At 38.1% G+C, this 15,000-nt stretch overlaps 1 protein-coding gene across 9 annotated transcripts in view; it reads left to right on the forward strand.

Moving 5' to 3' along the window:
* Nucleotides 1–15,000, forward strand: part of pnpla6 (patatin-like phospholipase domain containing 6) — a 39,371-nt gene that overhangs the window by 14,873 nt on the left and 9,498 nt on the right. For 6 of the 9 annotated variants that reach the window (XR_007138445.1, XR_007138444.1, XM_027156652.2 and 3 more), the window contains exons 17-28: nucleotides 550–681; nucleotides 767–890; nucleotides 1,494–1,607; nucleotides 1,694–1,766; nucleotides 1,866–2,015; nucleotides 2,423–2,486; nucleotides 2,846–3,014; nucleotides 3,262–3,444; nucleotides 6,779–6,897; nucleotides 7,060–7,216; nucleotides 7,375–7,491; nucleotides 10,016–10,085. Coding sequence is in view for 7 of the 9 variants with exons in the window: in XM_027156652.2 (XP_027012453.2) it covers nucleotides 550–681; nucleotides 767–890; nucleotides 1,494–1,607; nucleotides 1,694–1,766; nucleotides 1,866–2,015; nucleotides 2,423–2,486; nucleotides 2,846–3,014; nucleotides 3,262–3,444; nucleotides 6,779–6,897; nucleotides 7,060–7,216; nucleotides 7,375–7,491; nucleotides 10,016–10,085 (1,472 nt within the window). In the remaining 2 variants the exon portion in view is untranslated. The other 3 variants (XM_047803120.1, XM_047803124.1, XM_047803125.1) reach the window with 3 other exon arrangements.

The raw sequence follows: 15,000 nt of genomic DNA on the forward strand, positions 1-15,000 counted from the left end.
ATATTTACAATTTCATTTCTTAGGCTATAAGTAGATCATCTTTATTGGTTGTTGTCAGAAAAAATGATTTTTTTTTATTCACGGAATATTATAATATAAAAAAATAGGGAAATGAAAAGAGAGAAATGTTATGTGTTGAATTGCTCCGAGGCTTTAAGCAATATCAGATAAGAAGATTTAATGTAGGTAAGATTGAAATGTTCCTCGTCGGTTTTTTTAGATTAGATTTAGATTGAAAGGTTTATAGTTTGGTATCCTGTCGAAGAATGCGTTACAGTAATATGTGCTTTTGAACTGGATAAACTGCAGCCAGTGGAAAAATAATATTATAAATGATAGAATTTGACAGTGTCTCAGATCTACATCACAGATTTGAATCATTTGTAAAGGTTATTAAGACCTAAAGTTGTTTTCTTTTTTCTTCACTTATTTAAAAACACTTGCTTACCACAAGTATTGAAAACTAGTGTGTTACTTGCGCTGAATTAAGCTTGTGTGTGTGTGTGTGTGTGTGTGTGTGTGTGTGTGTGTGTGTGTGTGTGTGTGTAGGATCATGAGGGAGCAGCCCAGTGTGGTCCTGAGTGCCGCTCACACTGTGGCCATCCGCATGTCTCCATTCGTAAGGCAGATGGATTTTGCCATAGACTGGATGGCTGTGGAGGCTGGACGCGCTCTCTACAGGTGCTTCAGAACTGGAATTAGAAACATGTTTTTGAATTAAATCAAGCAGAATTATTTTATACACAGTATATGCTTTCTTCTTTAGGCAGGACGATCAGTCAGACTGCACCTACATCGTGCTGAACGGTCGTCTGCGCTCCGTCATCCGGAAGGCGAACGGAAAAAAGGAGCTAGTAGGAGAGTATGGTAGAGGAGATCTCATTGGAGTGGTGAGTTCATTTAATCAGTGGATTGATCCAGACTCTCTTACCTCCTACAAGTATTGAGTATACTTACTTCACTGTACTTCATGGTACTTCATTAGGTACTTCGGTTTCTTCCCCAGTGCAAAATGTGCTTTTTAGGCCGATTGGCAACTCTATATTGTCCCTCGCTTTATGCCCCCATTGTAAAGACCCCAGGCTCCCTGTGGGTCATAACATGGATGGATGGATGGATGGATGGGCTTAGAATAGATAATGTGATATGCTTGCTGGCAGCCAATTTAGTGTCATTATGACCAAAATTCAGCCATTGTCCAAAGCTTAATGGTGAAATGTACACAATGGTGAAATGTAACCAAAACCAGCTAACAAACAAAATATCCCTAATCCTCAAGCTCACAATTCAGCTTTGTTGTTAGAGGATCTTCATTATATAATCCTGCAAATTTCCTGAAATTAACCAAATTAACCACAAATCTAGGATTGAGATCTTTTATCTTGGAGTGATGGCTAGAGAAAGACTGAATGTGTTCATCTTAGGATCTTAACCACGGGTTATATTCTCTGTTATGTTTAGATTTCCTTAGTTTCTGTATATATGATTTTCAGGTAGAGGCTTTGACCCGGCAGCCTCGTGCGACGACTGTTCACGCAGTCCGAGACACAGAACTGGTGAAACTTCCAGAAGGAACATTAAACAACATCAAGAGACGTTATCCTCAGGTATATCACACACTTCAAATATAATCATTAATCTGATCTGATTTGTTGTACTGTATATATTCATGTGGGTATACGTGTGTGTGTAGGTTGTTACTCGACTGATCCATTTGTTGGGACAGAAAATTTTAGGAAACCTTCAGCAGCCCCGTGGACCTTTAGGTCAGTACATCATTACATTTAAACAGAAAATAACAGAAAACAAAGATTCGTTTCTTCTTTATATCCTCACTGAAAATGTACACGATCATCCCTTTGCAGGTTCAGCTTTGGGTTTGCCCAGCATGGCATCCAGCCCTGATGTCACCAATCCAGCCAGCAACCTCTCCACTGTGGCTGTACTTCCTGTTTGTGACGAAGTGCCAATCAATGCCTTTAACCTGGAGCTCAATCATGCGCTAAGTGCCATAGGTACAAACTACTTAGCTTTCAAATGCTTACTAGTATTATTATATGACTAATGCTAGCTGACGTCTTTGCTAGAGCAGGACACGAAAAGTAGCCATGAACCTGACACTATACGCTGTATAGGATCCAGGCGAGAACATGGTCAATGCTATTGAACATCTCAGATTTAATAAGCAATGTCCGTCTGTATAGTGAATATTATATAACATCAGTTGTAGTTAACATAATAATATAAAATATAGGATTAATACTTGTGTTAATAGTCGAAATGTGTATCTTTTATTTTTTTTATTTTGAGAAAATTGGATATTGACTTAACCACTGGACCTTAATTATAATATAAACCGTGCTACTATTTTTTTGCGTTTACTAATTTAAAAAAAAAATTAATTTCCATATTTATGTTTAAGGACCCACTTTACTGCTGACGAGTGATATTATCAGAGAGAGACTTGGAGCTTCTGCTTTAGAAAGGTAAGAGACGGATTAGACACGATCGAGAGACATTTTGGAGTAAAACACAACAGGTCGAGCTGTTGGAGGGAAAAAACCTCAGGTGTGATGTAGTGGGACGTTTTATCACACCAAAGTCGATTATTTTCCTCTCACGGCATGTCCTGAAGTGTTTTATTCTTCTTTCATTTTTATATTCTCATTTCATTAGACATTTCACATCATAATTGTATTGATTTGTGTTAAATAATTAAAATACAAAATGCAATTTTTTTTATTAGTCACAAATTATTGCGGATCATCTACTATCAGAGCTGCGAACCACTACACCTTTTAACCAATCAGAAGTGAGAATTCCTCTCTGTCTATCTTTTTCCCAGCATTCACGAGTACAGGTTGTCAGGCTGGTTGGCCCAGCAGGAGGACATCAATCGTATAGTTCTGTATCAGACTGACAGCAGTATGACTCCATGGACCCAGCGCTGTATCAGACAAGCAGACTGCATCCTTATTGTTGGCCTCGGAGACCAGGAGCCCAGTCTTGGTCAGGTGTGTAGCGTGTATTTCTACATACTCATACACTAAACTGGTTGGTGCGCACATCCGGGTCTGACGTTCTTGTTTGTATATTTACATTTACTTATGTTTTATATCATTTTTTTATACAACTGAGCAGTAAGGGGTTTGCTCAATAGTGGCAGCACTCAGTGGTCCTGGGATTTGATCTCACAACCTTTCTATCAGTAGTCCAGTATCGTTATCAATGAGCTACCGCTTTCTTCGTTGTTCTTTACAGCTGGAGCAGATGTTGGAGAACACGGCAGTGCGGGCTCTGAAGCAGCTGGTCCTGCTACACCGTGAAGATGGCCCAGGTCCCTCTAGAACTGTGGAGTGGCTGAACATGCGTAGCTGGTGTTCTGGTCACCTTCATCTCAAATGCCCACGTCGAGTGTTCTCACGCAGGAGTCCCACCAGACTTGTAATGAATTTATCACTTTTTTTGTTGCAGAATATGACAAGTGTGAGGAGTGAATTTGACTTTTTTGCAGTTATATTTATGTATTTAAGAGGAAACTCCACATTGGAAAGTTCTTTATTAAACATATGACCAAATGACCTTTGGCCCATGACGCTAGAATTATGAGTTATAAACAATTTTAAATTAAACATAAAAATGTGCTCTTAAAGACTAAATAATTGTGACTAGTAACCAATTTCACCTCACTAATGCAATAAATCGAAAAAAACTTCTGGAAAGATTTCACTTTACCTAACGATTATGTTTTATACTATTCTTATGTTATTAGGGGTCAAGCCCCGAAGGGGCGTAGACACCTATTGTTATCGTTAGTTTTCTTCTTCTTCTTCTTCTTCTTCTTCTATGGAATAAAAACACTGTCAATAATAATCGTACGTAATTCAAAGCATTTGTGTGTAAATTTAAATTTTGCTGAGTTGGATCCCAAAATCTACGGCCATGACAGTTTACAGATACGAGATTTTGTGTGTTTGTTCAAATACAACTCCGAAATGTACGACTATGACAGTTTACAGACACAACGCTTGTTTTCACAACACCTCTTTTTCACACACGAAAACGGTCTGCGAAACAACTGTCAAAAATACGTTGTAACGTTCACAGGCATTACTATCCGAGGGAAGATGAATCGATTCCACGAAGTGCGCATGGGCCCCGCCCTCTTTTAAACCACTGGCGCCGAAATGGCGGATCAGCAGCCAAGCGCTCACTCATTGTCTCAGGTAAGTTGGTTTTTCCTTCCAAATTCGGACATGTTTAAGGGTTAGTTATCACTAATAACAGAGAGGAGTAATATTACAGAGATAGGTTAACTATAGTAAGTAAGATTAGCTCTCAGAGTAAGGTTACATTAGGTGCTTAGGAGGCACATCACTGCAGTCTGTAGGGTGATGAGATAGGCCTACATAAAAGACACACACCTCACACCTAGCCATTTCCTGCTGCACTGACTGCCCATTTGACTTGGACATTCTTTCTTGTGCTGACTGTCCACTGATATTGGTGTTGGTCAGCATCGACACCAGATTCTGGGCTGAGTGCAAGATGTCACCTAATGGAACCTGATAAACAATAAAATATGACTTTAACACTTAAACAGTGAACACTTGTATAGCATGACCTGTGTATTCCAGTGCATGTACACAGCTGTTAGTAAGTTAACACTTAAAATTGCTAATTCTTTTATGTAAGCCTATCTCATCACGCTACAGACTGCAGTGATGACCTCCTAAACAGCTGCATTCTTTAAGCACCTAATGTAATTTTACTCTGAGAGCTAATCTTACTTACTATAGTTAACCTATCTCTGTAATATTACTCCTCTCTGTTATTATTGATAACTAACCCTTAAACATGTCCGAATTTGGAAGGAAAAACCAACTTACCTGAGACGATGAGCAGTGTTGTAATGTAACGGAGGAAAAACACTTCGTTACTGTACTTAAGTAGAAATGTCACGTATCTGTACTTTACTTCGCTATGTAAATTTATGTCAACTTTCACTTTTACTCCACTACATTTCCTAGATAAAATGTATACTTTTACTCCGTTATATTTCCACTAAGCATCTTCGTTACTACAAAATAAAATCAGAAGAAATGTGTGTGACTGCAATAAGGGAGGTTTGGTGAATCACTGCTCCTAGATTGCATTACGCAGCTCCGCACGCTGTACGGGTACAGGTACGCACAGCGTGCACGCGCAGTCAGAGCTGGTATAACGTACGGTATAATGTATAACGTTAATCGGAAAGCTGCAAATACAGCAACCAAAATCAGTGAAATGTCACTATTCTTATTACCAGAGTTGTAGCACAAACAAAATATTAATGCAAACAATCCATACAATAATAAATAAAAATAACATTTATTGATTTGGTCTTTGTGAATATTAGTTTATTAATGACTGCATTCATTGGACACACTGTTCCTAGAGAATACACACATACATGAACTGATTTGAGTCAAGACTGGCATCATTACATCATGCATAAAATTTTGGTGTCCACTTTTGCCATTTAATAATACCATAACTTTTGGCTTACTATGTAGTCATATAATATATAATATAAAACTCTTCTTGTTTTAAATTCTCACTGAGGCCTAGAACCGCGACTTTCACTTCTACCAAAGTCTTTTTCTAGTATCATACTTGTACTTTTACTCAAGTATTGCTTTCTAATACTTTATACAACACTGACGATGAGAATCGATTCATCTTCCCTCGGATAGTAATGCCTGTGAACGTTACAACGTATTTTTGACAGTTGTTTTTCGCAGACCGTTTTCGTGTGTGAAAAAGAGGTGTTGTGAAAACAAGCATTGTGTCTGTAAACTGTCATAGTCGTACATTTTGGAGTTGTGTTTGAACAAACACACAAAATCTCGTATCTGTAAACTGTCGTGGCCGTAGATTTTGGGATCCAACTCAGCAAAATTAAAATTTACACACAAATGCTTTGAATTACGTACGATTATTATTGACAGTGTTTTTATTCCATATTCTTCCGCCATTGAAGTCAAGAACTGTAAGTAGGAAAGTTATGAAATTTGGCACACATGTAGAGGCCAGTCTTAAAAGTTACTATTGCAACTTTGGTGTGTCTAGCTCAAACCCTCTAAACACCAGTCCAAAACAAATTGGGGGCAGTTTGGCACACAATATGTATTGGGTGCTAATATCAGAACCAGAATTGCAAGTATTGGGTGCTAATATCAGAATCAGTATCAGAATCAGCACCACAGTCACGCGCACACACACACACACACACACACACACACACACACACACACACACACACACACACACACATATCGCAACAGCGTTTCGTGACAGCGCCACCTAGTGGCCACGAGATTTTCACGTTAAGTCCAGTATTTTACGAATACAATGCCATATCGCTACGAAACTTGGTATGGTTCATCAGCCACATATTCTGAGCGCATCGGATCGGCTTGACTCCGGAATCGCTGCTTGCAGCTATATTTATTATTATTATTATTATTATTATTATTATTATTATATCACTTTGGCATTAATGAAAGCGACTTGTTTTTGCCTTACGTGTTTTATGTGATACAAACACATAGTGCTTTACTACTGCTGTTAATTTCAATTCATTTTTAGTAAATAAAATGCTATTAAAGTCACATCCATTCTGTAGTGTACATAGATATATAATATAGTGTCGGTTTTGATGTGTGATGTGTGTGTGTGTGTGTGTGTGTGTGTGTGTGTGTGTATGTGTGTGTGTGTGTGTGTGTGTGTTTCACAGAGAGAGGTGTATGAGAAAATGTTTGAGAAGACGGCAGACAGACACAGCGATTTCTCCCGTCTGGCTCGAGTCCTCACAGGAAACAGCATTGCTCTGGTACTAGGAGGAGGAGGAGCAAGGTGAGCAGCATTACAGTTTTTGTGTGCCTCTGTCTTTCCACATGGGCCATATTAATATAAATCCACATTTAGGTGTGAGCAGCTTCATGGCACATTACATTTCTAATCACAAATTTTTTTTTTGTTTGAATATGTTCTTCATATATCTGCGTATTATCCTAGGGGCTGCTCGCATGTTGGCGTTATCAAAGCTATGGAGGAGGCAGGGATTCCTATCGATTTAGTGGGTGGAACATCTATTGGCTCGTTCATCAGTGCACTGTACTCCGAGGAGAGGAGCGCTGTTCGGGTGAAGCAGAGAGCAAGAGAGTGGTCTAAGGTATAGCAGCTGTGATTCACTTAACAGATATTGTAAGGGAAGATTAGCACAGAATCAACATTACTGTGGTGTAACTTAGGACGAGGAAGATATTGGCCTGGAAAAGCATTTGTTCTCTGCTTTGTTAACATTGTGAACATGTTTTCTTGCAACCGCAGGCGATGAACTCTGTGTTTAAAACTGTGCTCGATCTAACCTATCCCATCACCTCCATGTTCTCTGGCTCCGCCTTCAACACCAGCATTTCCAACGTGTTTGAAGACAAGCAAATAGAGGTGAGACAACAGAATTGTTTGCTTTATTTTGTTTTTAGTTTCATTTTTTAACTACCTGCAAATTAGTGGGGACCATTTTTTATTGTTTACTTAAAATGATCTGGCTGCATCTGTAACTTACCTGGTTTAATGGCTCAATGCAGAGTTCAAGGAGTTTTGTGTGTAAGAACAAAACATGACAAGGAACATTTGCCACAGATTAATGAAGTTGTACCTTTATTGTGTTTTATCCATTTTTAGTATGTGGAATGGTTGCAAAACAAGTTATCCTTTATGTTATAGCAGCTATAAACAGTCAGAATTAAATAAATACATTTTGTCAACAGAGGAAATACAATGCAAAAGATGCAAGGCCTTCCAACAGAAAAACACAGCAACATCTTCCTCAGAGTACTATTTAGAAGTATTCCTTTATTATTTGAGAGTTTACTGTACAGTCTGTGTGACTGAGTACTATAGAAATGATAGAAAAATGATATTGGAGCATGCAGATGAGTATAAACACCTAGTATAAGTTGTACTTACCTTACAGTCAATACAAGTGTAAGAGCCATGCTGTTATAAGTTAATTACCACATTCTCACTAGAATTCAACAGCAAAAATGAATGTATGGATAAATGAATTTAAAAGGTGGTGTTGTAACTCGACTGCGTCAAGTTTATAACCTCTTTCAATCAATCAATCAATCAAAATTTATTTGTATAGCACTTTCAACACCATAACAATGGACCAAAGTGCTTTACATGGTAAAAATCATTATATAGGTCATAAAAACTATAAACATAAAACACATCAAACTAACAATAAAATGAAAGTACAAAAAATACCATACACAGTGACTTGGGAAAACGTACCAATCATACAGCAAAAGCCTTAGAAAAAAGGAAAGTCTTCAATTGTCCTTTAAAACTACCCAATGATGGAGCCGATTTCAAAGACAACGGTAGCCCGTTCCATAACAAAGGAGCTGCCACTGAGAATGCACAATCTCCACTCCTCCTCAACCGTCTGCGGAACAGACAACAACATACAGTATGCTCATTTGCTCTCAAAAAGTGAGAAGTTTTGTATGGGCTCAACATAGCTTTGATGTAGTCAGGAGCCTGTTGATGTAAGGCCTTATACACAATGATCAGGACCTTGTATTCTATCCTATATAATGCCGGAAACCAGTGTAAAGAAATGAACACAGGTGTTATGTGATCCCTCTTCTTAGTGCTAGTTAAAAGCCTAGCAGCATCATCGAGCTATGTGAGATGCATCCAAACCCAGGTATAGGGCATTACAATAGTCCAACCTCGTAGAAGTAAAAGCCTGAACAACAGATTCGAAATCTTTTCTGGAAAGTATAGATTTCAGCTTGGACTGAAAACTTCCTTAACTGAAAAAAGGATGATTTCATGACAGCATTTACTTGTCGGTCAAAGCAAAGTTCTGTCAGAAATGACACCCTGGTTCTAACATAACCATTTATACTGGGAGCAAAATCCTTACTCACAAACAGATTTCTAGTAGACTGTTTGTTTCCAAAAACCATAATCTCTGTTTTATTCTCATTTAATTGCAGAAAATTATTCGAAAGATACCTCCACTTCATTTAAGCATATGTTGAAGCTGTCCCATGCAGCACGCTTGTCCAAAGAAAAATATAACTGCAAATCATCTGCATAGATGTGGTCATTAATATTGTGGCGTCTAAGAATAGACCCCAGAGGCAACAAATATAGAGAAAACAAGGTTGGTCCAAGTATAGATCCCTGAGGGACCCCCTACAGAACATCCACAGTGTCAGAAAGACAATCTCCAGTCTTAACTGTACATTTTCTGTCCCTTAGGTAGGAACCAAACCACTTCAAGGCCACATCATTAATACCGACATCATCTCTAAGATGTGGTAATAAAATGCCGTGATCAACAGTATCAAAAGCTGCGCTCAAGTCCAGCATCATCAAAGCAACACATTTCCCAGAATCTCTTCACATTAAAATGTCATTTACGACTCTTATTAATGCTGTTTCAGTACTGAAACCTCATTGGAAAATGTCCATTATATTATTGTCAGTTAAAAAAAAATCTATAAGAGTTGAGTGTGGACAACTTTTTCTAACATCTTACTCATAAAGGGGAGTTTCGAAATTGGCCTAAAATCTTTGAGATCCTGACTATCCAAGTTAGACTTTTTTAGCACCGGCTCAATAATGGCCCGCTTGAACTCAAGTGGTACTATGCCAAATTGTAGGCTACTGTTGATAATTAAAAAAAAGCTAGGGCAAAGGACATGCAATGCCACTTTTAACAATTTAGTGGGGAGGACATCATAAATGGATGTAGTAGATTTTAAATGCAAGACAATGCCCTCCAACTGTTCCAAGGAAACCAACTTAAACTGACGCAAACCTGGGAGAGAAGGTCTCGCTATTATATTAAACACTGTGTGCCCTATTTCTGATATACTCGACCTGATCCACTTTGTCCACAAAAATGTTTTTGCACTTCAGATTGATGAGTTACTTGATTTTGCAGGACTTGTGGTTGCCTTATTTCAACGTAACCACTGACATCACAGCATCTTCAATGCGGGTGCATAAAGATGGTGAGTAGAGATCGAGCTTAAAGCTTTGTTCAGTGTTACCTGTAACTGTACCGTGAGACGCAATTACAATTACTTCACATATATACACGCCACACAATTTCAGAAATGTTTCACAGTAAATCTCTATTTACTTTTGTATACATTCGTGTGTATACAAAAGTAAATAGAGATTTACTGTGAAACATTTCTGCTCTCTAGGATACTCCAAGTGTTTGTTAGTAAGCATCTAAAATTTGAAGGCGTCATTTTCAACCACTAAAATACTGTGTAAGATTATTAAGAGGGACACGCAACTCAAACTGAAAGCCAACAGAGTCTGATTACGTTTACAGTGGTGCTTAAAAGTGTGTATACCTTGAGAGAATTCGCAAGATGTGTACCTTTTTTTTTAAAGAAAGCATGAGTGAGAAGGCAAGACTAATTTATTTAATTTCTTGTAGGACACAAATTATTATGTACGGCTTAACAGAATGGAACAATCATCAAACAAAACAAGAAAAAAGAAAATAATCTCTGTTTAAAAGTTTGCATACCTTTATTTCTTAATATCGTGTATTGGTTGTCCACTTTAGCATCAACGATGGCATGCAGTCTTTTCCTGCTTTATAAAGTTTACCTACCTTATTACGCAGGTCCACTGGCAGTTCTATTGTCTTCCCCTCGGTGCACTATCCAGCCAAGTCAGTGCATCACCTCATGATCTGAGAAACTCACTGACTATTTATGCACAGACACTAATTACAATTACATTGTCACATTTATAATGTGGCCAAACACGTGCGACTTCACGTGACCACTATCCTTAAATATTTTGCATTATCAGTCATATTTTCCAAATAAATGGCAGTTTAACATTTTCTTTATGGGTATGCAAACTTTTGAGCACAACTGTATAACAAACTTGCAGATTGAAAATGTCTGATAAGTCAGTTTGGAACGGAAAGTCAGCGTACTGATAAAAAGAGATAAAAAGAGTGCTCGATGCCATCGATTCTGCATGTGATAAGACTGTATAATTGGCCTTCGGAGGTTGAAGTGATGATGATGTGTTGTTATTACACTGTGAGATCTGGAGAATGGTCATTCTGTCATGTATATACCTTTCCATCCATCTTACTGAAATATTAATACTTGCACTGCCTCAGTTCTACCTACTAACTGCTTTTGAATCTCGAGATGATGGACCATTGCTTTATTCCCAAATCCAACTGTAATGTCCAATCAACCAAAATTTTATTGCATTTCATTAAAAATTAAATTACTGATCAGAGTGTATAGCAGGTGACTTGGGAAAACGTAACGTAAAATGCAGCATCAATGTGATTTTTTCCTGCTTTGTATGCTGATGCAGTGGATTTTGGGATTGTACTTGGTCATTCAGTCTCACTAGTTTTTCCTATCTGGTTCGGGGGCTGCATGACAAGCTTTGCATGACTAATATAAATCCAAAATCTATCCTTGTCTCCCCTTTCTTTCTTTTACTGTTTTTCTCCCGTTGATCTTTGATTCATCTTCTTTCATTCCGTCTATAAATTCCTAGAACCGTCCATTTTCTACCCAGTTACCAAGATCCTCTGTATGTTCAATTACATAGCATTGTCATATCTGTTAATTAGCCAACATTTGGTGTAGAGGCTGTGTTAGTGCTTCTTTTGCTAGTAGGGCTGTACACAAAGCTGTTTCCTGTTGTGCCTGCGTCAAGCATCACTTTTGGGACTGCTCTTCTAGCGGTAGTCAGCTTCGTAGCTTTGCTCACAAAGCACTAATCCCGTTGTATGACCACCGACAGATGGAGTCGAGGGTTGAAATTTAAAGCTTCTTACATCTTGTGAACAGTCCCTGCAGAATGATTTTGACCTTGTAGTGTGGATCAAGGACCCGTCTATTTTCAGGGAACGGTCATGGTCCAGGTGTTGATGCTTTAGTCCATTGGTGCATTCTTTCCTTATTGAGCCAATACACTTATAAAATTAACGATTAAAGAATTTTCTGGAGTTTTTTAAATGTCTGATACTCCAGCAATTTTTGACCTAATCTCTATCCACTGCATCCACCGTAGCTGGCAAAATGAGACGTTATCATGGACAAGAAATTCACTACTGTAGGTTTCCCTCAACTGAAAGAACAGGAAGAAATTTCTCTCCTGAAAACTCACTTATAATGCAGGTTTATAGAGTCTAAAAAAATCATAAAATATTTATAAAGGTCTTTGAATAGGACAGACATGAAAGAAGGTCATACCCAAACTTTTCTCATCTGGATTTATCCAACATTTACACACAGGAGTAATGCAGTGAAAATATTTTCAGCCATTACACTTTTCAGAAGGTTTTGTTGTATCCATGTGCAATTAGACAAAACCTGAGGTAACTAGTAAGTGCTAAAGAGTTCAGGGTCTTTTTTCTGAGTGAATCATATAAAAAAAAACCTTGTTTATTCTCTGTGGAAATCAAACATACACTATTCCTTTCAGAGAAAGCATTACTATGTTGTCATATGTTTGGTCAGTATGTGCAATGGGCTTGTTTATCTCTCCCTTTACTTCCTCTCTCTCTCTCTCTCTCTCTCTCTCTCTCTCTCTCTCTCTCTCTCTCTCTCTCTCTCTCTCTCTCTCTCTTTCTCTCTCTCTATCTCTTCTTCCCGTTTGACATGAATTGACTCTCATCTGTAACAATGCATTGGCGTGTGCTAACGCTTGCAGTATCTTTACATATACAACAGTTGTACATCTTTTTTAAGAAATTTATTGTTCTAAATCTGTTCATTTCTTTCTTGTTCAAATTATAAAAGTGAGTTGATGGGAATCCTACCTTAAACAGTGGTGATGGGGTTATGGAGAATCCTTAACAGAAAACTGTCTATCAGTTCATTTATTTTTTTTTAATTTAAACCTTTTATCACTTCAACAATATATTTTCCTTAATTTGATGTATTCCACTGTAATTCTTTGCCTGTCTGTCCTTATCTTTGTGTATCTCTGGCTCATCATTCTTATTCCTCTTTTTGTTTTGTTATGGTCCCGCTCTTTCAGTCTCTCTCTCTCTCTCTCTCTCTCTCTCTCTCTCTCTCTCTCTCTCGCTCACACAATCAACTGGGGTTTGGTTTTGATTCCGTCTCCATCTTCATTTTTGCCAGGCTGTGTGTGGCGCTATGTTAGATCCAGTGCCTCCTACACCCCCTATTTACCTCCGCTCTGCGATCCCAAGGATGGCCACCTCCTCGTGGATGGTTGCTATGTAAACAATGTCCCAGGTCAGCGATAATCCCCCCTTACAGTCTGATAATCCCTATACCATCATCCTCTAAACAAGAAACCCACCCCCACCCCCCAAAAAACAAAAAAAACAAACAAAAAACAACAACAACCCACAACCTCTATGGTGACCGCTCATTCAGTCTCCCCTCATTTTTTTTGGTACTAACCCAGTACTGACCAGGTGGACATTAGGAACCCATGGATTGGAAGGAAAGATTAAAGCGTCCAGAAGCGAGAGACTCAGTGTTATTAGTTTTTTAATAATCTGTGTTTTTTAAGGAATGGTTGGACCAAAGATGTTAATTTTGTCTCATGTCCATTAGAGCATTTTTAACATAAAGCCATTCCTTTAATACTAAATTTAAGTAATCCTTGGAAGCAAGAATCATCATCCTTCCTGAATTTGCACTAATAAAAGGATGATGTAGCTTGTTCTTTACACTTTTTACAGATACACCACTATATTTGGTATTTGTGCATGCATTACACCTCACCTGCAAGCTGTAAGCTTTTGCCTGTCCTTGTAACAAGCTTAACACACGCCAGCCCTAAAAGACTTCAGTGTTTTTAAATTTAGTTTATATTTAAATTAAGCCTCTACTGTGTACATAAGTATGGTCTTTAAGCTTAGACGTTTGAGACTAATTGAGGTAGGCTTTGGCAGTGTGGGTTGAAGGTGTGATTTAGCTTTTTCAGTGTATATGAAAAGTTCAGGTAGGTCACAGTTAAAAGTTTAGGAAGGACATGTTGTGACTATAAAAAAGTGACAGCTTAGTATTCAGTAATATAATCTTTGTAAAGCATAGCTTTGCTTTATTTGTTCTACCATTAAGAATGCTGAGGTTTGTCCTTTCTTTGCTTGGATGCATCAAGACGTACTTCTGCAGAACACTTCCTCTATGTTAAGCTAACCAATGTCTTGTGCAAATGTGTTATTTCCTTGGTTGAGTTTGCATGGGCACTTTATTGGTTTTAACACTCTAACTGATGTGAGCATTTAATTCTTATGTGATGCACTCTGGACCCTTCACAACAAAAACAGGAATGTTTGATTAAAAAAATTTGTGGCTACTTAAAAGATGCATTCTCACCTCTCACTCCTTTTAATTATTTTTTTTTTTTGGCTCAGTCGTATGCCAAGTTTTGCCCTTTATATTCGCTCTGTGATCAGATCAAGCCTGTCTCTGTTATTCTCTTTCTCTTTGGTGCCCCGTCTCTCCTTCCAACCCATGTTGCTACCACAGTTCTCCTGCCCCCTGCTGGTTGATCTCAGCACTGCAGGGCAAGACTGGCTGGCTGAACCTGACATGTTCACTGAGACTGACTGTAAAACACTAGCTCCTCAAAGTTCTCTGCTGGAATATTAGTGTGCACATGACATCTAATACCGTTTAAATTGGTACTAAATATAAATGAATAGAAATTTGAATAGAGTTGGATAGATATAGATATAAGCAGACCTATAATATAAACTGGGAAGGAAGGTTTTCTCAAATATCCTGTCAGGTTTGCTAAGGTTAGCTTGCTGTGTAGTGTAGTAGTGATGATACGTTTTATTCCTCCTACTAACAAAGCTATAAGTGACTTATTAGCTAAACGTTAAGGATTGTCTGCAAAACCAGTTAGTGCATGTTATCATTAAGCATAGCACAGCATAGT

The sequence above is a fragment of the Tachysurus fulvidraco genome, chromosome 18, assembly GCF_022655615.1.
Source record: "Tachysurus fulvidraco isolate hzauxx_2018 chromosome 18, HZAU_PFXX_2.0, whole genome shotgun sequence".
In the NCBI taxonomy this organism is placed as follows: Eukaryota; Metazoa; Chordata; class Actinopteri; order Siluriformes; family Bagridae; genus Tachysurus; species Tachysurus fulvidraco.